At 45.7% G+C, this 26,535-nt stretch overlaps 3 protein-coding genes across 3 annotated transcripts in view; all 3 read left to right on the forward strand.

The window, feature by feature from the left end:
• Positions 1-11,823: 11,823 nt before the first annotated feature.
• On the forward strand, positions 11,824-15,367 carry LOC123760996 (cuticle protein 8). The gene is made up of 4 exons (XM_045746806.2): positions 11,824-11,880; positions 13,703-13,792; positions 14,565-14,696; positions 15,065-15,367. Exons 1-4 carry the CDS (start codon positions 11,869-11,871, stop codon positions 15,215-15,217), a joined length of 387 nt encoding a protein of 128 aa, XP_045602762.2. The 5' UTR covers positions 11,824-11,868; the 3' UTR covers positions 15,218-15,367.
• Positions 15,368-22,526: 7,159 nt separating this feature from the next.
• Positions 22,527-23,429, forward strand: LOC123761131 (ribosome-binding protein 1-like). The gene has a single exon (XM_045747075.2). The coding sequence runs from the start codon at positions 22,527-22,529 to the stop codon at positions 23,427-23,429; it is 903 nt and encodes a 300-aa protein (XP_045603031.2).
• Positions 23,430-24,140: 711 nt separating this feature from the next.
• LOC138373192 (streptococcal hemagglutinin-like) overlaps positions 24,141-26,535 on the forward strand; it is a 3,441-nt gene continuing 1,046 nt past the window's right edge. The window contains exons 1-2 of the mRNA XM_069339225.1: positions 24,141-24,202; positions 25,658-26,535. The exon at positions 25,658-26,535 is cut by the window's right edge and continues 1,046 nt beyond it. Of these exons, the coding sequence (XP_069195326.1) occupies positions 24,141-24,202; positions 25,658-26,535 (940 nt within the window). The remainder of the gene's footprint in view (positions 24,203-25,657) is intronic.

Genomic DNA, 26,535 nt, shown 5'->3' on the forward strand with positions numbered 1-26,535 from the left:
ATTATTCTTTATCTGTATTAAATTATTCGTTATCTTATACAATATTTACTAAACTTTAAAAAATGTCTTTTTTGTAGGAACCTTATTTAGCCTACTATTGTATTCATGTTTTAGTAACATCAACCAGGTACGCGGAACGCCTCGCCTGGCGTTCCTCGAGCGCTATGTCGTATATGGGTTCGTATCCTGGCCGGGGAGGATTTACTGGGCGCAAATCCTTAACTGTAGCCTCTGTTTAACGCAACAGTAAAATGTGTACTTGGATCAAAAAACGATTCTTCGCGGCAGGGGATCGTATTCCAGGGACCATAGGATTAAGGACTTGCCCGAAACGCTACGCGTACTAGTGGCTGTACAAGAATGTAACAACTCTTGTATATATCTAAAAAAAAAAAAAAAAAAAAAAAAAAAAAAAAAAAAAAAAAAAAAAAAAAAAAAAGGTAACTGCTGAAAAACGAAAGTAAAGCAGCCACGGAAAATGTCACTTATACCAAATGAAATTCACAATTTACTATACTATACTACGCCAAATACAAATGTCTTGAAATTACAATATTCTCGATTTGATCTTCACAAACAATTAAGAGGTAATCAGGAACGTGACACACTCATAGCTGCTTCACTGACCACAAACTTCACAGAACATAACCTCACAGGAATAGTCTGTAGAGGCTGAATTGGTCAAAATGTAGCAGCTCCGATTTATACCCGTCTGTTCCAGCCAGTTGACAGGCTGTTGAACAGCCTGTCTGTTCCAGAGAGACAAATAATGTATCTGTCTAGTCTTTTATACTGGGACAAGGAGCACAAAGAATTGTCGAGACGTGTGCAAGCTCTGGTAAACAATGGTCACACTAACAAAGCAAAGAACACTTGCATTAAGAAGTATCTAGAGATGCCAAATCCCAGATGCCAAAGAATCTAGAGATGCCAAATCCCAGATGCCAAAGAATCTAGAGATGCCAAATCCCAGATGCCAAAGAATCTAGAGATGGTGGGTACAACTAACCCACCACACCAGCACTCGTCCCCACCTTCAACTTATATTACAAATCCATCATGAATGCCCAATACAAGACGGATGTATGCATTATAAAAGGACATCATAACCTGAGGAGCAAAACCAGTTGACCATAACCAAAAACTGGAACTCTCAATCCACTGTAGGGCCAAGCAAAAAGGATTAATTAATGCATATCACTAATCAACTTGACACCTATTACAAATCCAGGACCTCGAAACTCAAATCCTCAAAAAATCCTCCGGGGCTGGACGCATTCCCAAGATGCAGGAGGCGTTTCCCCTCTGAACCGCCACACTAAGGAGCTGGAACATGAAACTTGTCTCTCTATGGTCTTTTGTACCGTAATTTATTTGTCGCCCTTCTTCTTTCAGGAATCTCAGTGCATATTTCCACACGCACTAAGGATTTCCAAACCAACTGGAGTAAAATTGCAGCAATGTGCCAGACTTCTGTATTTGGTGGCTCTCTGTATTTCCCTGAAAGAGGCAACACCACACACTTCGATTACAGGAACTGAAGGGAGGTACTGGCCAATGTGGAGGCACACGTGCAGTCCCACACATCCCTTCAGGGAAGCATAGTGACCCAGACCCGATGCTTCTATGAGTGTTATTGGGTGTGTATAGGCGTGGTGACCATTGTGCTGGGGGACTCTGGCGAGGCTCCACTTGATTTCACCGACTTCTTCCTGTCTTTCCTTGTGATTTATCACTTATCGATGGTCATAATAGTCTTCCAATGCCCTTCTGTAGATGCATCCGTGGTTGGTGAGCATAGGGACAGCAAGGCAAAGGGCTACACCAGTATGAAGAGCATCATGATAGTTGCGAGTTCCCAGGCTTGAGCTGGATACGGCAAATCAAATATCCCCTGCACGGGGAGCTTTTACCTGGTTGATGGGGTTCTGGGAGTTCTTCTACTCCCCAAGCCCGGCCCGAGGCCAGGCTTGACTTGTGAGAGCTTGGTCCACCAGGCTGTTGCTTGGAGCGGCCCGCAGGCCTACAAACCCACCACAGCCCGGTTGGTCCGGAACTTTTTTTTAGAAAACAATCTAGTTTTCTCTTGAAGATGTCCACGGTTGTTCCGGCAATATTTCTTATAGTCGCTGGGAGGACGTTGAGCAACCGTGGACCTCTGATGTTTATACAGTTTTCTCTAATTGTGCCTATAATTGTCTGCCTAAATAGTGCCTAATTGTCCCCTGCTCTTCACTGGTTCTATTCTGCATTTTCTTCCATATCGTTCACTCCAGTACGTTTTAATTTTTACTGTGTAGATTTGGGACCTGGCCCTCCAGTATTTCCCATGTGTATATTATTTGGTATCTCTCTCGTCTCCTTTCTAGTGAGTACATTTGGAGAGCTTTGAGACGATCCCAATAATTTAGGTGCTTTATCACAACCCGTTCTCGCAAATTTAATAAGTCAATATTGACTTATTAAATATGTGCATAGGTGACATACTTAACATAATAGATACCCTTAAAAAGATTCATAGAAAACACCGACCTTACCTAACCTTGTTAGTATCTTAAGATAAGCATTTTATTGCTTCGTAATTACAATTATTACCTAACCTATAATAGGTATAGGTTAAGTAATAATTGTAATTACGAAGCAATAAGATGCTTATCTTAAGATACTAACAAGGTTAGGTAAGGTCGGTGTTTTCTATGAATCTTTTTAAGGGTATCTATTATGTTTAGTATATCACCTATGCACGTAGTTAATAAGTCAATATTGACTTTACGAATTTGCGAGAACGGGTTGTTTATCACGTCTATGCGTGCCGTATATGTTCTCTGTATTCCCTCTATTTCAGCAATCTCTCCTGCTCTGAAGAGGGGGACCGAGTACTGAGCAGTACTCAAGACGGGACAACACAAGTGACTTGAAGAGTACAACCATTGTGATGGGATCCCTGGATTTGCAAGCTCTCGTAATCCATCCTGTCATTTTTCTGGCTGACGCAATATTTGCTTGGTTATGCTCCCTAAACGTTAGGTCGTCGGACATCATTATTCCCAAATCCTTGACATGCTGCTTTCCTACTATGGGCAGATTCGATTGTGTTTTGTACCCTGTATTATGTTTCAGATCCTCATTTTTGCCGTACCTGAGTACCTTGAATTTATCACTGTTAAACATCATGTTATTTTCTGCTGCCCAATCGAAAACTTTGTTGATATCTGCTTGTAGTTTTTCAATGTCTTCAGCCGAGGCAATTTTCATGCTGATTTTTGTGTCATCTACAAAGGATGACACGAAGCTGTGACTTGTATTTTTGTCTATATCTGATATGAGAATAAGGAACAGCAGTGGTGCAAGGACTGTACCTTAGGGTACATAGCTTTTAACTGCGCTTGGACTCGATATTATATGTGACTGACTGTTACTCTTTGTGTTCTGTTCGACAGGAAATTGAATATCCAGCGTCCTACTTTACCAGTTATTCCCATTGACCTCATTTTGTGTGCTATCACTCCATGGTCACATTTGACGAATGCCTTTACAAAGTCTGTGTATACAACATCTGCATTTTGCTTTTCTTCTAAAGCTTCTGTGATTTTGTCATCGTGGTTGAGTAACTATGACAGACAGGATCTTCCCGCTCTAATTCCATGTTGTCCTGGGTTGTGTAGCTCATTATTTTCCATAAAACTAGAAATTTTATTCCTAATCACTCTTTCAAAAACTTTTATTTTGTGTGATGTTAGTGCAACTGGCCTATAATTTTTTTGCCAAGGCTTTGCTACCCACCTTGTGCAGAGGAGTTATATCTGCAGGTTTAAGTGCTGCTGGTATCTCCCCTGTATCCAGGCTCTTTCTCCATATTACATTGAGCGCTCGCACTACTGGTACTTTACATTTCTTTATGAATATTGAATTCCACGAGTTAGGCCCAGGAGCTGAGTACATGGGCATGTTGTCAATTTATCTTTCAAAGTCTTCTGAGTTCGTGTTAATATCAGTTATATTATCTGCAGCTTGAATGTCATTCATAAAGAAGTTGTCTGGATCATTAACTTTCATGTTGTTTATTGGTGTGCTAAACATAGATATCCTCATACTAGCTTATTATAATTTCACTAATTTCTTTATTGTCCTCTGTGTACGTACCTTCAGTTGTAATTAAAGGTCCAATACTGGTGGAGGTTTTTGATTTTGCGTATGTGAAAAAAATATTTTGGATTTTTCTTTATCTCTTGTATAGCTTACTGTTCCAATTCCATTTCCTCAAGACTCGTATGATTGCTTCAACGTTTGTTCTATTTTACCACTAGGAGGCGGGCTTTTTTTGTCAACATATTCATATTCGAGTGTTGTTGAAGCAATCTTTTCCATCATGTGACTATCCGAGTGAGCACGTCTGATCCTTTGGAGCTGGTGGTCGGGGTGAGGGGTGTGCAGTAGTGTCCCCACTGGCCGACTCTATCAACAAACGTTCATAGCAGAGCACAGAGAGAAAACCGAATATGTCTGTGCTCTGGTGTAATTTTTTCCACTAATTCATTAACACCAGTACACGAGGATAATAATGCTGGTAGTGGTAATTGTTGCTCTGTGTACGCCTATTTCCCGAATTCAGGCTGGTAGTGTTGTTTGCTCCCACTGTCACTGATGTGTAGGTTGAGTGTTTCATGAATATTAACTTCAGGAGTTCGTCATATTGGCTTTAGTGTGGTCTGCCAAAAGTGGGAGTGTACTTTATGAAACACGTCTCCCCGAGCAAGGTTAGGCACATTGCGAGAAAGTAATCGGTATTATGAGCTTCCAAGTCTCCTATTCTCTCTCCCATCCTCTTTAGGTTACGGAATTTTTCGTCGAGGGTTGCATCAATGGCGTTGTGGCCTAGAGTTGCTCCATGTAGTGTGCTATCAGTGGGTTCAATGGCTGAGGTTTCCGGTGAAGTTGATTTCACTATTTTAATGACTACTTTGTTGTCTGCAATAATTTCGAACTTGGAAGGGTTAAGGACGAGACCCAGGGTGACTCCCCCTGTGACTTCACCAGCTGCAGGTCTTCCAGCAGGGAGTCTTACACGCGTGCCAGAATGCCATCACCCAGGAAGCTGTTGTTGAGTTCACTGGTCAGTCTGCTTGTGATTTTGCGAACCATTATGCAGAAGAGGAAGGGTGCAAGGGGGGCCTCCCTGTTGAATTCCCTCTGCTAGGCTGACTCTGTGTTCGCCAAATAGGAGCATTGAGTCTTGGCTGTAAACTGTTGAAACAAGGGGAAGAACACTTGGGGCAGTGTTCTTGGGCTGATTTGAGACCTACTTCCCTTTTCACTAGGTTGAATGCGTTTTTTTAAATCAAATTTTAACTGTGTCTAGTCTTTGGGGAGAGTATTGATACAGGCTCATTTATATGTATATAGTAACTGGAGAGACTGTCCCCGGCAGTGACAGGGACAGTCAATAGTGAATAGTGAAGTGGGGACAAAAAATAAGCTCAGTTGCACTAGAAATATGTTCAAACCGCATACCCCTAAGAAAACAGAGAAAGAGATGCAGATTGGAACGGGAACGTCGTTCCATATATAGGCGAAGAAAACGAATCGCGGAACAACTTGAGAGTCGCACCCTATCTCAAGAACGGCGAAGAAGGTTAGGTAGAGAAATAGAAACAATTGAACTCAAGCTACAAGAATCATACAAAACCCAGGAGAGGCAAAGAGAGCAAAAGGCCATCAGTGAAATAGAGAGAAATCCGAAATATTTTTTCTCCTATGCAAAATCAAGATCAAAAACCACATCTAGTATCGGGCCCCTGCAAAAGGGAGATGGAACTTTCACAGATGACAACAAAGAAATGAGCGAGTTACTGAGGAAGCAGTACGACTCTGTTTTCAGTGAGCCATTAAATGCACTAAAGATTGATAACCCAAATGAATTTTTCATGGATATGATACCAACATCAAATCACATATCAGACGTCGCCCTATCCCCACTAGATTTTGAAGAAGCCATAAACAGTATGCCTATACACTCTGCACCAGGCCCGGATTCTTGGAACTCCATATTCATCAAGAACTGTAAAAAACCACTATCGCAGGCCCTTCACATTCTGTGGAGACAAAGCCTAGATACTGGCGTTATCCCTGACATACTAAAAACAGCAGAGATAGCACCACTCCATAAAGGAGGAAATAAGGCAGAGGCAAAAAATTACAGACCGATAGCACTAACATCGCACATCATAAAAATTTTTGAGAGAGTGCTAAGAAGTAAGATCACAAAATACATGGAATCACAGCATCTCCATAACCCCGGACAACATGGTTTCAGAACAGGGCGCTCTTGCCTGTCGCAGTTGCTGGACCACTATGATATGACATTAGATGCTATGGAAGACAAACAAAACGCTGATGTAATTTACACAGATTTCGCAAAAGCTTTTGATAAATGTGACCATGGTGTTATTGCACATAAAATGCGTTCAAAAGGAATTACCGGGAAAATAGGCAGATGGATCTACAATTTCCTGACTGACAGAACCCAATGTGTAATAGTCAACAAAATAAAATCCAGCCCATCAACCGTGAAGAGCTCAGTCCCCCAGGGTACTGTGCTTGCTCCAGTACTTTTTCTCATCCTCATATCGGACATAGACCAGAACACAACCTATAGCACTGTATCATCCTTTGCAGATGACACTAGGATTTTCATGAGAGTTGGCAACATAGAGGACACGGCAAACCTCCAATCAGATGTAGATCAGGTCTTTCTATGGGCTACAGAAAATAATATGGTATTCAACGAGGATAAGTTTCAGCTCATGCGCTACGGAAAAATTGAAAATATAAAAACAGAAACCACGTACAAAACGCAGGCAAATCATAACATAGAACGAAAAGGCAATGTAAAGGACCTGGGTGTACTCATGTCGGAAGACCTTACCTTTAAAGAACACAATAAAGTAGCCGTCACAACTGCAAGAAAAATGACAGGTTGGATAACAAGAACTTTTCACACTAGAGATGCTATACCGATGATGATACTTTTCAAAACGCTTGTGCTATCTAGAGTGGAGTACTGCTGCACAATGACAGCCCCTTTCAAAGCTGGAGAAATTGCTGACCTAGAGAGCGTGCAGAGATCCTTTACTGCTAGAATCCACTCAGTAAAACATCTAAATTACTGGGACCGACTAAAGAGCCTAAATCTATACTCCCTTGAGCGCAGGCGGGAGAGATACATAATAATTTACACGTGGAAAATAATTGAGGGGCTGATCCCAAACCTGCACACAGAAATAACACCACATGAGACCAGAAGACATGGCAGGATGTGCAGAATACCCCCGTTGAAGAGCAGAGGTGCAACAGGTACTCTGAGAGAAAACTCTGTCAACATCAGAGGCCCGAGACTGTTCAACACGCTTCCACTACACATAAGGGGCATAACTGGCCGACCCCATGTAACTGGCCGATGTAAACACAAAATGTGTTTACATCGGCCAGACAGGTAAATCTCTTTCCTCGCGTTTAAAACAGCATTCATATGCTATTCGTACAGCCCAGCAATCCAGTGCATTGTATTTACATTCCAGTTTATGTAATCATTCTATCGACTTCGCAGGGGCAAAATGTATTGTTAAAAGTAAGGATTTTGTTGAACGAAACGTGATCGAGTCTGCTCTGATCAAACATTGTAAAAACAGCCTTAATGTGAGCCCCGGTATGTACAAGTTGGATCCCTATTTAAGCCTCAATATAGCACGTCAAAACAATATAGCAATCATTTAACACGTATGTCACTTGGAGATATTAATAGGAGCTGCCTCGTATGGGCCAATAGGCCTTCTGCAGTATCCTTCTTTCTTATAATTCCTTTTCTCCACTTATTTTTGGTGGTCAGGTGATCTGCCTAGGCGGATATAAAGGTCTGATCAGCAATCTTATCTTCATTCTACTTTGCTCTAATGAAGGCGAATTAGCCGAAAACGCGTTAAGCATTTTCTATTTTTCACATGTGGTTATTCTGCATACTTGGATCAGTGTTTTTGTGATCATTGCTGCATATATATATATATAGTAAGGATGGTAAGAAGGGAAGATGATAAGCAAGTGGGGGGGGGGCCTACATGGAGGTAAGTACTAGCCAGTGTGTAAGCCCAACACAGCACTAGCGAAGGGGGTGGCGCTGCCTCTTCCTGGAAAACGCAGAAAGCCATCAAATACAGAGGTCTGGTACATTGCTACAGTTTTGTTCCTTTCGGTTCGGAGACCCTCGGTTCATGGGGGAAATGTGCATTGAAGTTCTTGAAGGAATTAGGTGAATTCCTGAAGGTGACATTGATTGGTGTTACAATAGACCGAAATGTTTTGTGTTCCAGCGCCTCAGTGTCGCGATTCAGAGTGGAAATGTCTGATGCATCTTGGGCACGAGTCCAACTGCAGAGGAATTTGAAGAGGTGTTTGACTTGCAACAGCGATCGAAACTGTGACATTTATTAAGATATTCCGTTGGTATGTTTTCATTTGACTTTTATTGGATGTGTTGTGTATGTGTCAAGGCCACATTTTGTAATCATGAAATCTTGTACAATAAAGTATAAAGTATACATATATATATATACATATATATATATATATATATATATATATATATATATATATATATATATATATATATATATATATATATATATATATATACATATATATATATATATATATATATATATATATATATATATATATATTTAACAGTTCGTATTTACGGTACAATATACTCTGAATCTAAAAGTAATTTTTTTTATATATGTGTGAGTTGTTGATCATGTTGAGGCGAGTTGTCTACTGGAAGAACCAATACAACAGTGTACTCACGAGGATACAGCAGCAGGTACAGACGTAGTGTAACCCCCCACGAAAATAAAAAGATCGGTTCGGTTAACTCCTGTGTATCACATACCTATCACTACAACCGGATGAAACAAGGCGCCGAAACCTAAACACAGCTATTCTGAGTGGTGCTCCTCGGGGCCATGGAAGTTTGTGGTAACACCCTACCAGTGATACGTGAGGTTAACTCTTGCCCTTACACTACCCCCCTCCCCCTGACACAACCACATGACACAACCACTACACTACCCCCTGACACAACCACTACACACTACCCCCTGACACAACCACTACACACTACCCCCTGACACAACCACTACACACTACCCCCTGACACAACCACTACACACTACCCCCTGACACAACCACTACACACTACCCCCTGACACAACCACTACACACTACCCCCTGACAACCACTACACTACCCCCTGACACAACCACTACACACTACCCCCTGACACAACCACTACACACTACCCCCCCCCCCCTGACAACCACTACACACTACCCTCTGACACAACCACTACACACTACCCCCCTGACACAACCACTACACACTACCCCCTGACACAACCACTACACACTACCCCCTGACAACCACTACACTACCCCCCCCCTGACACAACCACTACACTACCCCCCCCCTGACACAACCACTACACACTACCCCCTGACACAACCACTACACACTACCCCCTGACACAACCACTACACTACCCCCTGACACAACCACTACACACTACCCCCTGACACAACCACTACACACTACCCCCTTACACAACCACTACACACTACCCCACCCTGACACAACCACTACACACTACCCCCTGACACAACCACTACACACTACCCCCTGACACAACCACTACACACTACCCCCTGACACAACCACTACACACTACCCCCTGACACAACCACTACACACTACCCCCTGACACAACCACTACACACTACCCCCTGACACAACCACTACACACTACCCCCTGACACAACCACTACACTACCCCCCCTGATACAACCACTACACTACCCCCCCCTGACACAACCACTACACTACCCCTCCCCCTGACAACCACTACACTACCCCCCCTGACACAACCACTACACACTACCCCCTGACACAACCACTACACTACCCCCCCTGATACAACCACTACACTACCCCCCCCTGACACAACCACTACACTACCCCCCCCCCCTGACAACCACTACACTACCCCCCCCTGACACAACCACTACACACTACCCCCCCCCTGACACAACCACTACACACTACTCCCTGACACAACCACTACACACTACCCTCTGACACAGCCACTACACACTACCCCCTGACACAACCACTACACACTACCCACTGACACAGCCACTACACACTACCCTCTGACACAGCCACTACACACTACCCCCTGACACAGCCACTACACACTACCCCCTGACACAACCACTACACACTACCCCCCCTGACACAACCACTACACACTACCCCCTGACACAACCACTACACACTACCCCCTGACACAACCACTACACACTACCCTCTGACACAGCCACTACACACTACCCCCTGACACAACCACTACACACTACCCCCCCCTGACACAACCACTACACACTACCCACCCCTGACACAACCACTACACACTACCCCCTGACACAACCACTACACACTACCCCCCGACACAACCACTACACACTACCCTCTGACACAGCCACTACACACTACCCCCTGACACAACCACTACACACTACCCCCCCCTGACACAACCACTACACACTACCCCCTGACACAACCACTACACACTACCCCCCCTGACACAACCACTACACACTACCCCCTGACACAACCACTACACTACCCCCTGACACAACTACTACACACTACCCCCTGACACAACCACTACACTACCCCCCCTGACACAACACTACACACTACCCCCTGACACAACCACTACACACTACCCCCCCTGACACAACACTACACACTACCCCCCCTGACACAACACTACACACTACACCCTGACACAACCACTACACACTACCCCCCCTGACACAACACTACACACTACCCCCCCCTGACACAACCACTACACTACCCCCTGACACAACCACACTACCCCCTGACACAACCACTACACACTACCCCCTGACACAACACTACACACTACCCCCTGACACAACACTACACACTACCCCCCCTGACACAACACTACACACTACCCCCTGACACAACCACTACACACTACCCCCCCTGACACAACCACTACACACTACCCCCTGACACAACAACAACCACTCAGTGTTGCCATTCCAGCAACACATCCCAATATATCAGAATACAATACATCCCAATACATCAAAATACATCCCGTGACCTGACCTTAAGCTAATCAGGTCAACTAAAATGAAGTTCACTGTAATATTACACTGATATATCACCCAGTTCACTCTATTTACTCCGTAAAAAAGACAACTGTTTAGCCGAATCACGCACATACGAACCCTACCAACCCACCATACCCATTGAGGTCTATATATATATTACTTCAATATTAAGGTGCTTTAATATGTACTAATGCACAGCATTTTAAACGGATTAGTCGATATCGTAACACATTTACCATCGCACATGCTTAGTCTCACATATCAACATGTTAATCCCTTTCGAGTGAAAATGACTACGAGAAAGTTACCGGGAATTTCTCCTTGATGGTGCGGAAATACAGCAACAACAGCTAACTCGATCTCAAGGTACAAGGTTTCTGAGGAATTGGCGATAGCATTATATTCCCCTGTTATATTCACCCCTCCCAGCGACCTTACTCTATATTCACCTCAGAATGACGGGACTTTTTCCCTGCCTTTCCCAGCTGCCGTACACACTAAGCTGGTGCCGTCAGCTTGAGGCCAAGGCCGGGGTTCGACCCCTGGTGTATATATGTGTGGAGTAGCGCCTCTCAACCACCACACTCTTCCCCGACTCCGTCTCGACATGTCTTACAAGGTGCCTATATCTCTAGTATACCTGGAGTGTGATATATCTCTAGCATACCTGGAGTGTGATATATCTCTAGTATACCTGGAGTGTGATATACATCTAGTATACCTGAAGTGTGCCATATACCTCTAGTATACCTGGAGTGTGATATATCTCTAGTATACCTGGAGTGTGATATACCTCTAGTATACCTGGAGTGTGATATACTTCTAGTATACCTGGAGTGTGATATACCTCTTGTATACCTGGAGTGTGATATACCTCTTGTATACCTGGAGTGTGATATACCTCTTGTATACCTGGAGTGTGATATACCTCTTGTATACATGGAGTGTGATATACCTCTAGTATACCTGGAGTGTGATATACTTCTAGTATACCTGGAGTGTGATATACCTCTAGTATACCTGGAGTGTGATATACCTCTAGTATACCTGGAGTGTGATATACCTCTAGTATACCTGGAGTGTGATATACCTCTAGTATACCTGGAGTGTGATATACCTCTAGTATACCTGGAGTGTGATATACCTCTAGTATACCTGGAGTGTGATATACCTCTAGTATACCTGGAGTGTGATATACCTCTAGTATACCTGGAGTGTGATATACCTCTAGTATACCTGGAGTGTGATATACCTCTAGTATACCTGGAGTGTGATATACCTCTAGTATACCTGGAGTGTGATATACCTCTAGTATACCTGGAGTGTGATATACCTCTAGTATACCTGGAGTGTGATATACCTCTAGTATACCTGGAGTGTGATATACCTCTAGTATACCTGGAGTGTGATATACCTCTAGTATACCTGGAGTGTGATATACCTCTAGTATACCTGGAGTGTGATATACCTCTAGTATACCTGGAGTGTGATATACCTCTAGTATACCTGGAGTGTGATATACCTCTAGTATACCTGGAGTGTGATATACCTCTAGTATACCTGGAGTGTGTATACCTCAAGTATACCTGGAGTCCCATACACGTCTAGTATACCTGGGGTGCCATATCCCTCCAGTATACCTGGAGAGTGCCATATACCTCTTGTATACCTGGAGAGAGGTTCTGAGAGTTATTCAACTCCCCTAAGCCCAGACTGGGGGCCAGGCTTGTCTTGTGATTACTTGTGATCCAGCAGGCTGTTGCTTGGAGCGGCTCGCACGCCCACCTATTAGAACCCGGTTGGTCCGGCACTTCCTGTACTTTTTCAACCCGTCCACTACTGTTTCGTCAACTGTGCTCTCCGTGGGCTGTACAGTGCAACTGTTCACTCTGAACAAGTCGTACGAGTGAAGATTAAAGCTTAGCTTGTGGAGTCTATGTAACCTGGGAGGAAGAAGAGTCAACAAGTGCGCCATAGACGAAAATATGTGAAAAACGTTTAAATCATCGCAAAACTCTTCATAGGAAGTAGTTTAAAGTATTTTCTTGCCCCGAAGACATTTCGTTTTATCCTACAAGTGTTCTTTGTTCTCGAACAAAGTTTGTTTTACTTTGTTTCTACTTTCTACTTTATTTTCTACTTGTTTACTACGTTCTACTACTTTCTACTTTACTTTCTTTGTTTTACTTTGTGTCAAGTAAAGCATTTTCTTGTTTCAAAACGGTGTATAATTGTTATTTCCGGACACAACCACTATCCCCCTGTACTTGAGATTCAAAGTACTTGAGACAAAGCTGTCTTTGTCTCAAGTACTTTCAGTCGTTTTCTTCCTCCGAAAACTATATATATAATTTTGACTCCTGCGAGCTTGGTTAGAAGTTATTTAGAACATTTTATTGTTGTGAAACGTGAAATTATCGTGTCTCCCCCCCCCCCCACAGGTTGCCCTGGTCCTGGTGGTGGTGGGTGTGGCCCTGGCACTCCCTGAAGACCTCTACGGCGCTCCTCAACACAAACAAGTCTACGCCGAGGTCAGTACATAACTGTTATTACTACTACGTCCACCACTTGCGGGCTATTCATGCCCGTGCCACCTATTGGGTGGCTTAATCTTCATCAGTCAATCTACTACTATGCCATTCCATTCGCTCAACCACTTGGCTTGGACTGTAGAGCGACGGTCTCGCTTCATGCAGGTCGGCGTTCAATCCCCGACCGTCCAAGTGGTTGGACATCATACCTTCCCGCCCCGTCCCATCCCAAAATCCTTATCCTGACCTCCCGTTCCATGTGCTATATAGTCGTAATGGCTTGACGCTTTTCCCCGATAATTCCCTCCCTCCATTCCATTCACCTGGGCTGTATGGGTCTCGAACCCTGGTCCCCACGTGTGAGAGACTGACGCTCTATCGACTGGGCTATGTCTTAATGTGTATTTTATTACTACTATTGTTGTCATTGCTATTTTGACAGTTTCGTCATATCACCAGTAGGCTGTAATTTTTTTGTAAACAAAAATATATATGTCTGATTTACACCGTCGTTCAACTGTTCAGTCCAACCAGAAGTGTAACGATTTGTACATCTTGTTACGAATAAAGCTCTCTAATCCAATTCAATGTTATGCAACTTAGAATATCTAGGTTATCTTGAGATGATTTCGGGGCTTAGCGTCCCCGCGGCCCGATCCTCGACCAGGCCTTCTTGTTGTTACACACCCCCAGGAAGCAGCCCGTAGCAGCTGTCTAACTCTATAGTAGAGTAGGTTGCATAAACCATTAAACATCTATACGCTCCTTCCAGATTCCGTACAACTTTGCCTATGGAGTTAAGGACGAATACAAAGGTACCGACTTCAGCCAAAATGAAGAATCCGACGGGAAGGTCGTCAAGGGCTCCTACACCGTCCAACTTCCCGACGGTCGCAAACAGACGGTAAGATATTATGTGTTATAGGGTAGAGACAAAACATATGACACGTGCGGAGATTGTCACAATAACGTGGATTACAATCAACAATCCCACTCGCACACGTGAAAAGGAAGTGTTGATGTTTCGGTCCATCCCGGACCCTTATGTAGTGACAAGGGCCCCTGATCAGGGCCCACTCGACACGATAAAGGGTCCTGTAGTGACCTGATCAGGGCTAATAGTGACTAGATAAGGGCCTTAGACGAACCGAAACGTCGTGACGGTGTCTTCCCATACACGAAGACACTTAGGTTGGGTTAAATACACCACAAGTTTCAAAAATACAAGCATCTGGGGTGAAAGTGCTCATCTCAACTTGTTACTTGTGACAGGTAACTTACGTGGCCGACGACTACGGTGGCTACCGTGCTGAGGTCAGTTACTACGGTGAAGCCCAATACCCTAAGGAGTACGGTCCCCCCATCACCTTCAAGCCCGCCGTCTACAAGCCACAGCCCACGTACCAGCAGCCCGGCTACCAGTAGACCTCACCAGCCCGGCTACCAGTAGACCTCACCAGCCTCGACTTCATCCCTGGCTGTTGTAGCCTAGCAAGACCTCAACCTCTTTCACGTGTGAAGGTGTACCCGGCGGTACTCGGGGTCTCTCCCCCCCCCCTCTCTCCCTCGCCTCCCCCTCCCCCCCCCTCTCTCCCTCGCCTCCCCCTCCCCCCCACCTTCCAATCCAGCTATCCAGATCTCATCTCTCTCTCTCTCTCTCTCCCCTCTCAATATATATATTATATATATCCACAGGCATTTTTGTTGTATTGTGTATATAAGAAATAAAGATGTAGACCCAACAAAGATCTATATATCATACATGAAATAAAAGTTTTAAAATTGTATAATTACACGAGAGAAGATTTACACGGGAATGAATAAATACTAGAAACGAATATTTGCATATTATATGTTTACTCACCTAGACGGAACTACGGGGTCGAGAGTGAGCTCTTTAGTCCCGCCTCAGAAACCATTAGTAGATTAATGCAATGACTTCTCTCGTTTTGCCAATAGCATCTAATATATAAAGTTGTATATTAAGTTAGTTTAGGCAACGTGATCTCGTCCATTTAATTTGTATTACACACATTGAAGAAGTTCTTCCTGACGACTCTCGACTCATTAGTCTCTCAATTTCCTCCTGGGTTAAGTCTTCCAGGAGTACCTCACGTTGCACAGTTGCTTGGTCAAATTGGTTAATTCCACTTGGAATCTTTGATGTCGCAATCATGTCCTTCCTGTTTCCTTTATGTTCCAGTGTTGTGAAGCCTAGTTCGCTGAAAATTCCTCGTAGTTCTTGGCTAAAAATGAATCTTACTGCATATCTTTAAATCTATTCTACTATCAATTTGATGCTCTTTTCTTGTGGGGGTTTCATGTTGCGGAAGCATACTCAAGAATGGTCTCACGTAGGTTGTACATTGCGTTTGGAAAGCTGTGTGCCTCTGACAATTAATTCTGGAATATGTGCATTCCCAAATATTTCTCCTTTAATGCTGCAAGGAGCCATTTTCAAGGTGCCTTCACCTGGCCCTAACTTCATAACACTACATTTGTCTGGGTTAAAGTCATGTAGCCATTCTTTTTTAGACCACCTTTGAAAACTTGAGGTCAATTTGACACGCAACACGTTCCTCCTCCTCCTCCTCCGCCTTTGCAGGACTTTTGAAAGGACTCATTAGATAAAGAATGTTTCAACAGAGACTGTCCACCGTTGCATATAAGAGGAACCAGGCGAATAAAAACAAAAAAACGCCACTATGAAAACAGCCACAACTCTACACCAGGGAGATTTTTTTTAGCAAGAGGAAGAAGAGAAGGGTGGCTAAAACTGTCCAGACTCTACCACCAACTCGGCCAAATGCTATAGAGGACACAAACACAGTGACCCCCCTTACCAGAACCCCAGATATTAACACCAAGTAAAACATCCAACACTTCCACATTATTACTATAACATCATTACTATTTACCAACATTCAATGTATAAAACACACGCATATCAAAGTCCACTTTAAAGGTGACCTGCTGACTGAGGCAAAAGCAGTGTTTGCCGCCCTAACTGAGCCTCGCGCAAAGGATTACTATGATAGTGAAATATGGATACTGGAGTACAATCTTTTCAGATGTGACTGGAAACACAGGCTACAGGGTGGGATCAGCCTGTACATCAAAGACACATCTGCACTGACCTGCTGAACATCACAAATGATATGGTGGAAATGGTGATATCAAAATAGAGATCCTAAATGTGGTTATTGTCCTTGTATAACGGAGGCAAAATCCTCAGTAGTTTAAAGACTAATGGAAATAGAATGTGGTTTAGAAAACCCCAAATCCCGGCCCAAACATCATTTTGCTTGGCAACTTTAACCTACGGCACCTATCTTGAGGTTATCTTGAGGTTATCTTGAGATGATTTCGGGGCTTTTTTAGTGTCCCCGCGGCCCGGTCCTCGACCAGGTCTCCACCCCCAGGAAGCAGCCCGTGACAGCTGACTAACACCCAGGTACCTAATTTACTGCTAGGTAACAGGGGCATAGGGCGAAAGAAACTCTGCCCATTGTTTCTCGCCGGCGCCTAGGATCGAACCCAGGACCACAGGATCACAAGTCCAGCGTGCTGTGCGCTCGGCCGACCGGCTCCCCACCTAAAATGACACCTCCCGACCTAAAATGAAAGTATGTAGCAAATACAGTTATATCCGAGAGAATCACAGGAGGAAGCCTAGATGAACAGTTACACAAATGACATCTCACGTGTGACAGATTTGCCTTAAAGCAGCAAATGGTAGAACCAACTAGAAAAGAAAGCATTCTGGACATTATTTTCACAAATACCGATGCTGAAACATAATGATTACTAATACCTGTTACTCACATCACAACTTAATTGAAGTTCAGACAAGCATGGGCAACAGACCTGTGCAACCAGTCCTAAATTCTAGGAGGAGAATTCAGCAAATTCAATTTTAATAATAAACAATAACTGAGGGACAAAAAACAAGACTTTACAGCTATAAGCTGGGAAGAACAGCTAGAAAAAGCAAACTTTAATCAATGTCTCAAGAAAATAAACTCAGTAGCTCTAGAAATATGATCAAGTCACATACCTCTTAAAAAAAGGAGAGATGCAGCTTGAAAGAGAAACAGAGTTCCCTCTATAGGAGAAGATAAAAAATCGCGGAACAACTTGAGAGTCGCACCCTATCTCAAGAACGACAAGAAAGGCTATACAGGGAAATAGAAACGACTGAACTAAAGCAACTAACTGAACTAATCATATCAAATCCAGTGAAACAGAAGAATCTGAAATACCTTTTCTAGAACAAAAACTACATCTAGTATTGTGCTCCCTGTACAAGGGAGATGGAACTTTTACAGATGACAACAAAGAAATCAGCGAAATACTGAGCCAACAGTACGTCTTCAGTGAGCCACACTAAACACACTAAAGATTGATAACCCAAATGAATTTTTCATGGATGTGATACCAACATCAAATCATATATCAGATGTCACCCTATCCCCACTGGATTTTGAAGAAGCCATAGACAGTATTCCTATGCACTCTGCGCCAGGCCCTGATTCTTGGAACTCTATATTCATCAAGCACTGTAAAATACAATTATCGCAGGCCCTTCACATTCTTTGGAGACAGAGCCTAGATACTGGCGTTATTCCCGACATACTAAAAATAGCAGAGATAACACTTCTCCATAAATGAGGAAATAAAGCAAAGGTAAAAATTACAAACCGATAGCACTAACATCACACATCATAAAAATCTTTGAAAGAGTGCTAAGAAGTAAGATCACAAAACAAACGTAAGTACAGCATCTCCATAACCCCGGACAACATGGTTTCAGAACAGGGCGCTCTTGTCTATCACAGTTGCTGGACCACTATGACACGGCATTAGATGCCATGGAAGACAAACAAGACGTTGATGTAATTTACACAGAATTCGCAAAAGCCTTCGACAAATTTGGCCATGTTGTTATTGCACACACAATGTGTTGAAAGGAAATTACTGGACAACAGGAAGATGGATCTTCAATTTCCTGACAGAACCCAGTGTGTTCTTGTCAACAAAGTGAAATCCGCTTCATCCATCGTGAAAAGCTCAGTCTCCCCATGAGCGCCTGACAGCTGGGTGGACAGCGCTTCGGTTTCGTAGTCCTGAGGTTCCGGGTTCGACCCCCGGTGGAGGCGGAGACAAATGGGCAAAAAGTTTCTTTCACCCTGATGCCCTTGTTACCTAGCAGTAAATAGGTACCTGAGAGTTAAGAAGATGCTACGGGCTGCTTCCTGGGGATGTGTAACAAAAAGGAGGCCTGGTCGAGGACGGGGACGCGGGGACACTAAGCCCCGAAATCCTCTCAAGATAACCAAGATAACCTCCTAAGGTACTGTGCTTGCTCCAATACTCTTTCTCATGTTCATATCGGACATAGACGAGAACACAAACTATAGTACCGTATCATCCTTTGTAGATGACACTAGGATTTTTATGACAGTAAACATAGAGATAGCAAACCTCTTATCTGATAAAAAGCAGGTGTTTCAATGCGTCACAGAAAATAATGCTTAATGAAGCTATGTACCAGCTCCTTCGCTATGGAAAAAAAACGAAAATATAAAAATGAAAACCACTTATAAAACGCAGTCAAATCATATGGTAGAACGTAAAAACAATGCAAAAGATCTGGGAGTAATCATTTAGAATACCTTACTCCTTTAGAAAACACAATAAAATAGCCGTCACAACTGCAAGAAAAAAGAAAGGTTGGATAACAAGAACCTTTCAAACAAGAGATGACATACCAATGATGATACTTTTCAAGACACTAGTACACCCTAGAGAGGAATATTATTGCAGAATAACAGCCTTCAAAGCTGGAGAAATTGTTAACCTGAAGAGCATGTAGACATACATCATTTACTACTAGAATCCACTTTTTTGTTATTAACACATTATATACTTCTGCATTTGTGCAGCTACCCTAGACTATATGAAGGGGAGTACAGTGTGTCAAAAAGCTAGCCACGTGTGCTAAAAAATCCCCATCACACAGGATGGTTAGTCATACAGACATGTGATCAGTAGTCTGCACTGGCAGACTCTGTGTGCATTATGAGGATATCATCAACACAAGAGTAAATAAGGCAGCAGTGATACTAAAAGTCCCCATCTCGCAGGATGGTTAGTCATACAGAGCCATATGTTTAGTAGCCTGCACTGGCAAATTTCTGGTGCAATATGAGGATATCTTCAAGAACACGAGCTAAAATCCACTCAATAAAACATCTAAATTATTGCGACCGATTAAAATGCTTTAGTATGTATTCTCTAGAGCGCAAGAGGAAGAGATTCATAATAATTTACACTTTGAAACTATTAGAGGGACTAGTTTCAAATCTACACACGGAAAATAATATCACACGAGACCAGAAGGCATGGCAGGATGTGCAGAATACCCCCGTTGAAAAGCAGAGGTCCAACCAGCGAACCGGACTGGTTGACCAGACCACCAACCTGGAGCCAGATTCACGAAGCTTTTACGCAAGCACTTACGAACCTGCACATCTTTTCTCAATCTTTGGCGGCTTTGTTTACAATTATTAAACAGGTAATGAGCTCCGAAGCACCAGGAGGCTATTTATAACAATGCCAACAGTTGATTGGCAAGTTTTCATGCTTGTAAACTGTTTAATAAATGTAACCAAAGCCGTAAAAGATTGAGGAAAGATGTACATGTTCGTAAGTACTTGTGTAACTGCTTCGTGAATCTGGCCCCAGGAGACCTGGCCAGAAATCGGGCCACGGAGACATTTATCCTCTGAATCATCGCAAGGAAGATAATCTTATCCATCCCAAAAGGATATTTTTTCCCTCTCATTATAACCCATTGTTTCCTACCTGAGAGGGTCTCTCTGATATTCACCCTCTCACTGTGACCCTTTGTTCTCTTCCCAAGATGTACTCCCTCGCTGTTGATGACCCTTAGGCTCCTGATCGTGAGGTACTCCCTCATCCAACTTAGCCCTCTTCCCGATACACAAGTCTCTTTCGCTAGCTTAAGAAGAAGTCTTTTCGTGAAAGACAGTGTCGAATACTTTCTGGCAATCATGTAAGATGCAGAATTCCCAACCGTCTTTCTTGTTTGATGCCATCTTGTTGTGAATGTACCTTGTGTATAAAGTAAATACCAAGAGAGAGAGAGAGAGAGATACACAGACAAATCTGTCGGTATAAATTAAGCCCAAACCAAAGCACACTGACCAACATCTCCAGCGAACAGCATTGCAGGAAGGAGGAATGGAACTATCAGGAGAAAGCGCCAAGTCATTACGACTATATAGCACTTGAAAGGGGGTCAGGATAATGATTTGGGATGGGACGGAGGAGAAGGAATGGTGCCCAACCTGCATGAAGAAGAACGCCGACTTGCGTAAAGCGAGACCGTCGCTCTACCGTCCAGCCCAAGTGGTTGGGCAACACCGCAGGAAGATAACGTTACCCCTTATAATCTTCATAGTGAAGACTTGGAGAGAAGTGAAAAGTTTTTTTATTATTATTATTTTCTACCACAGACGCGGCCACACATTTACAATGCTAACCAGCATATGTACATTTTCTTCTGTCCTCCATGGACAGGGTGAGGAGTGGGAGAGGAACACGTGACCGATTATGGTGAGGTATAGAAACACAAGTGTTGTCCACTATGGGGACGCAAATTCATTACTGAAGTGAAATGGGGAATAGGAAGGCGGTGACAGTGGAGAGTAAAGAGAAGAAAAGGGGAAGGGAGGAGAGGAAGAGATGGGGGAGAAGAGGGGAAGGGGTAGTGGGGAAAGAGGAGGGGAGAGGGGAAAGAGGAGGGGAGAGGGGAAAGAGGAGGGGAGAGGGGAAAGAGGAGGGGAGAGGGGGAAGGAGGGGAGAGGGGGAAGGAGGGGAGAGGGGGAAGGAGGGGAGAGGGGGAAGGAGGGGAGAGGGGGAAGGAGGGGAGAGGGGGAAGGAGGGGAGAGGGGGAAGGAGGGGAGAGGGGGAAGGAGGGGAGAGGGGGAAGGAGGGGAGAGGGGGAAGGAGGGGAGAGGGGGAAGGAGGGGAGAGGGGGAAGGAGGGGAGAGGGGGAAGGAGGGGAGAGGGGAAAGGAGGGGAGAGGGGGAAGGAGGGGAGAGGGGAAAGGAGGGGAGAGGGGGAAGGAGGGGAGAGGGGGAAGGAGGGGAGAGGGGGAAGGAGGGGAGAGGGGGAAGGAGGGGAGAGGGGAAGGAGGGGAGAGGGGGAAGGAGGGGAGAGGGGAAAGGAGGGGAGAGGGGGAAGGAGGGGAAAGGAGGGGAGAGGGGGAAGGAGGGGAGAGGGGGAAGGAGGGGAGAGGGGGAAGGAGGGGAGAGGGGGAAGGAGGGGAGAGGGGAAGGAGGGGAGAGGGGGAAGAATGGGAACTGGAAAGAAAAGAAAAAATGAAGAAGAGGTAGGAGAGGATAGGTAGAGAAGAGAAGTTGGGAAGGAGAGAAGAGAAGTTCAAATAACCAATCAAGACAAAACAAATAAAAGTTCACTAACGTTTCAACATCCGTCAACATTCACAATCGCTAACAATTCCACAATCCAAACTAAAAACATCAATAAAGACAACATAAACAATGAGAGAAACCCAATAGTGTCCGCGGGAGGAAGAATAATACCCAGAGTGCACTTTAGTGTGGCTTAAACAATGGTCTGCTCCGGCCCGAACACCAAGAACAAACAGCGCTCATCTCAAAACATGGGTCAGGGAGCCCTGTAGATGATCTCCAGGGCTGGAGAGGTCAGGGGGCTGCAAGAGTCAGGGGCTGCAAGTCAGGGGCTGCAAGTCAGGGGCTGCAAGTCAGGGGCTGCAAGTCAGGGGCTGCAAGAGTCAGGGGGCTGCAAGTCAGGGACTGCAAGAGTCAGGGGCTGCAAGTCAGGGGCTGCAAGTCAGGGGCTGCAAGTCAGGGGCTGCAAGTCAGGGGCTGCAAGTCAGGGGCTGCAAGAGTCAGGGGGCTGCAAGTCAGGGGCTGCAAGTCAGGGGCTGCAAGTCAGGGGCTGCAAGAGTCAGGGGGCTGCAAGAGTCAGGGGGCTGCAAGAGTCAGGGGCTGCAAGAGTCAGGGACTGCAAGAGTCAGGGGCTGCAAGTCAGGGGCTGCAAGTCAGGGGCTGCAAGTCAGGGGCTGCAAGAGTCAGGGGGCTGCAAGAGTCAGGGGGCTGCAAGTCGGGGGCTGCAAGAGTCAGGGGGCTGCAAGTCAGGGGCTGCAAGAGTCAGGGGGCTGCAAGAGTCAGGGGGCTGCAAGAGTCAGGGGCTGCAAGAGTCAGGGGGCTGCAAGAGTCAGGGGGCTGCAAGTCGGGGGCTGCAAGAGTCAGGGGGCTGCAAGTCAGGGGCTGCAAGAGTCAGGGGGCTGCAAGAGTCAGGGGCTGCAAGAGTCAGGGGCTGCAAGAGTCAGGGGGCTGCAAGAGTCAGGGGGCTGCAAGAGTCAGGGGGCTGCAAGAGTCAGGGGGCTGCAAGAGTCAGGGGGCTGCAAGAGTCAGGGGGCTGCAAGAGTCAGGGGGCTGCAAGAGTCAGGGGGCTGCAAGAGTCAGGGGCTGCAAGAGTCAGGGGCTGCAAGAGTCTAACAACCAATATTAAGAGCTGCCTTATTGATGAAGGCAAGACAATAATGAAGAGAAAATGCTAATTAGCCAAGTATGACTATATAGCACTGGCAGGGGATATGAGATAGACAAAGATTAGAGGACTAGAGGACAAGGAGCTGGGGCACGAGGACAAGGAGCTGGGGTACGAGGACAAGGAGCTGTGGTACGAGGACAAGGAGCTGGGGTACGAGGACAAGGAGCTGGGGCACGAGGACAAGGAGCTGGGGTACGAGGACAAGGAGCTGGGGTACGAGGACAAGGAGCTGAGGTAAGAGGACAAGGAACTGAGGTACGAGGACAAGGAGCTGGGGTACGAGGACAAGGAGCTGTGGTACGAGGACAAGGAGCTGGGGTACGAGGACAAGGAGCTGTGGTACGAGGACAAGGAGCTGAGGTAAGAGGACAAGGAACTGAGGTACGAGGACAAGGAGCTGGGGTACGAGGACAAGGAGCTGTGGTACGAGGACAAGGAGCTGAGGTACGAGGACAAGGAGCTGGGGTACGAGGACAAGGAGCTGGGGTACGAGGACAAGGAGCTGAGGTACGAGGACAAGGAGCTGGGGTACGAGGACAAGGAGCTGAGGTACGAGGACAAGGAGCTGGGGTACGAGGACAAGGAGCTGGGGTACGAGGACAAGGAGCTGGGGTACGAGGACAAGGAGCTGGGGTACGAGGACAAGGAGCTGTGGTACGAGGACAAGGAGCTGAGATACAATGATGGAGGAAAGGAACGATGTCCAACCACTTGGACGATGGGAATCGAACGTCGACCGTGCAAGAAGCGCCGCCGTCGCACGACCAACCAGTGCATGTGGTAATATAATTTTTACTCATACGTCAAATATTTTTTTTAAGCCCGAGTATGTTGGCCAAGGCGATGCTGCCTCATTAAACAATTATCTCATTATACACTGACTAATTACGACCCCTCATTACCACCCCTGACTCACACCAACCATTATTCACCTCACCAACCCTCACTCACACGTCAATATTTCAGTGGTTTTTAATTTCCCCTAAAACCACCTCAATTTTTACGCCAAGGATCGGTTGCGTAAACAAATGTGGTTGAGAACGGGCTGCCGACACCAGCCCGTTCCTACCACGTAACAAGCATACGATATAAAAGTTATTAGCGTACGAAATCGTACGAATGTAGACCAACCTAAACCATTGATGTTAATTTTCAATAGCCCAGAAAAGCGTACCTTGCCAAGGCATTTAAGTTTCCCACAGTCATTCAGGACGTACGCCTGTATTCCAAGCGTACAAATAAGTCGCATTTAGAGTGAGGACGAGTTGACGTGGGGCCACGTTCACTTGGTTCAAAGGGGCAATCCGAAGTGGTTTTGTCGGACCAGAAGCGTACGAACTGTCGTACGCGTATATAACGAACTATATGCGTATCGAGGCCGACTCAAGCCGGTTGACAACAGCGATCACAAAGAGCCACAAGCCAGGGCAGGAGTCCTCTTGAGCGGAAACATCGTGCTTTCCACAACAGTTACATCGGCACGACAACTGTCAAGTCTCAACACAAAATAAACAAACTCTGTCGAGATGTTTGACATCTGTGGCCGAAGAGTAACTGTGCATGAAATGACTGCCAAGGAGATAACAGGTGAAACACACACACACACACACACACACACACACACACCTGCGGGTTGGTACAAGAATTCAACCAACTACGAACCACTTAGTTTGATGAAAGGGAACAGTAGAGCAACAGAAGTACATTTACATCGCATCAGGCTTGGATACCCATGTGCATGGGAAATAGGCTTACAGGTTCCGGAAGATGAGAGGAAATGTCAACACTGTGGAGAAATGCCCGACAGACCACTGGAACATTATCTAACACAGTGCACAGTTACAAACCCATTAAGATTTCAACTTAGATTCAACAGAGCAGAAGAAGTTGTTAAACACACATGGCAAAATCTTACTGAAGCGACCATACGAGTCATAAATACTCATACTCCGCCCAAGTAAAACAGAAACAAGCAACACTTAGTGGGCTAGACAGAGGCTTAGGGCCCACGCAGGAATATCCCTGCAAAAAAAAAAAAAAAAAAAAAACACACACACACACACACACACACACACACACACACACACACACACACACAAAGGAGTGTGTGTGCGCGCGCGCTCTGCTCAGCGCCACTAGCGAAGCACTGCTCAGCGCCTCTAGCGAAGCACTGCTCAGCGCCTCTAGCGAAGCACTGCTCAGCGCCTCTAGCGAAGCACTGCTCAACGCCTCTAGCGAAGCACTGCTCAGCGCCTCTAGCGAAGCACTGCTCAGCGCCTCTAGCGAAGCACTGCTCAACGCCTCTAGCGAAGCACTGCTCAGCGCCTCTAGCGAAGCACTGCTCAGCGCCTCTAGCGAAGCACTGCTCAACGCCACTAGCGAAGCACTGCTCAACGCCTCTAGCGAAGCCCTGCTGCTCAACGCCACTAGCGAAGCCCTGCTGCTCAACGCCACTAGCGAAGCCCTGCTGCTCAACGCCTCTAGCGAAGCCCTGCTCAACGCCTCTAGCGAAGCACTGCTCAATGCCACTAGCGAAGCCCTGCTGCTCAACGCCTCTAGCGAAGCCCTGCTCAACGCCTCTAGCGAAGCCCTGCTCAACGCCTCTAGCGAAGCCCTGCTGCTCAACGCCTCTAGCGAAGCCCTGCTGCTCAACGCCTCTAGCGAAGCACTGCTGCTCAACGCCTCTAGCGAAGCCCTGCTGCTCAACGCCTCTAGCGAAGCCCTGCTGCTCAACGCCTCTAGCGAAGCCCTGCTGCTCAACGCCACTAGCGAAGCCCTGCTGCTCAACGCCACTAGCGAAGCCCTGCTGCTCAGCGCCACTAGCGAAGCCCTGCTGCTCAGCGCCACTATCGAAGCTCTGCTCAGCGCCACTAGCGAAGCCCTGCTGCTCAGCGCCACTATCGAAGCTCTGCTCAGCGCCACTAGCGAAGCCCTGCTGCTCAGCGCCACTAGCGAAGCCCTGCTGCTCAGCGCCACTAGCGAAGCCCTGCTGCTCAGCGCCACTAGCGAAGCCCTGCTGCTCAGCGCCACTAGCGAAGCCCTGCTGCTCAGCGCCACTATCGAAGCTCTGCTCAGCGCCACTATCGAAGCTCTGCTCAGCGCCACTAGCGAAG

The sequence above is a fragment of the Procambarus clarkii genome, chromosome 41 (genome assembly GCF_040958095.1).
Source record: "Procambarus clarkii isolate CNS0578487 chromosome 41, FALCON_Pclarkii_2.0, whole genome shotgun sequence".
Taxonomy (NCBI): Eukaryota; Metazoa; Arthropoda; class Malacostraca; order Decapoda; family Cambaridae; genus Procambarus; species Procambarus clarkii.

Excerpts from the sequence above, each read along its gene's own strand:
- LOC123760996 (XM_045746806.2), top strand. Across the intron at positions 13,793-14,564 it reads ACAAACAAGTCTACGCCGAG|ATTCCGTACAACTTTGCCTA; the intron begins GTCAGTACATAA and ends CGCTCCTTCCAG. Across the intron at positions 14,697-15,064 it reads CCGACGGTCGCAAACAGACG|GTAACTTACGTGGCCGACGA; the intron begins GTAAGATATTAT and ends TACTTGTGACAG.
- LOC123761131 (XM_045747075.2), top strand. The coding sequence starts at position 22,527 with ATGATCTCCAGGGCTGGAGAGGTCAGGGGGCTGCAAGAGTCAGGGGCT.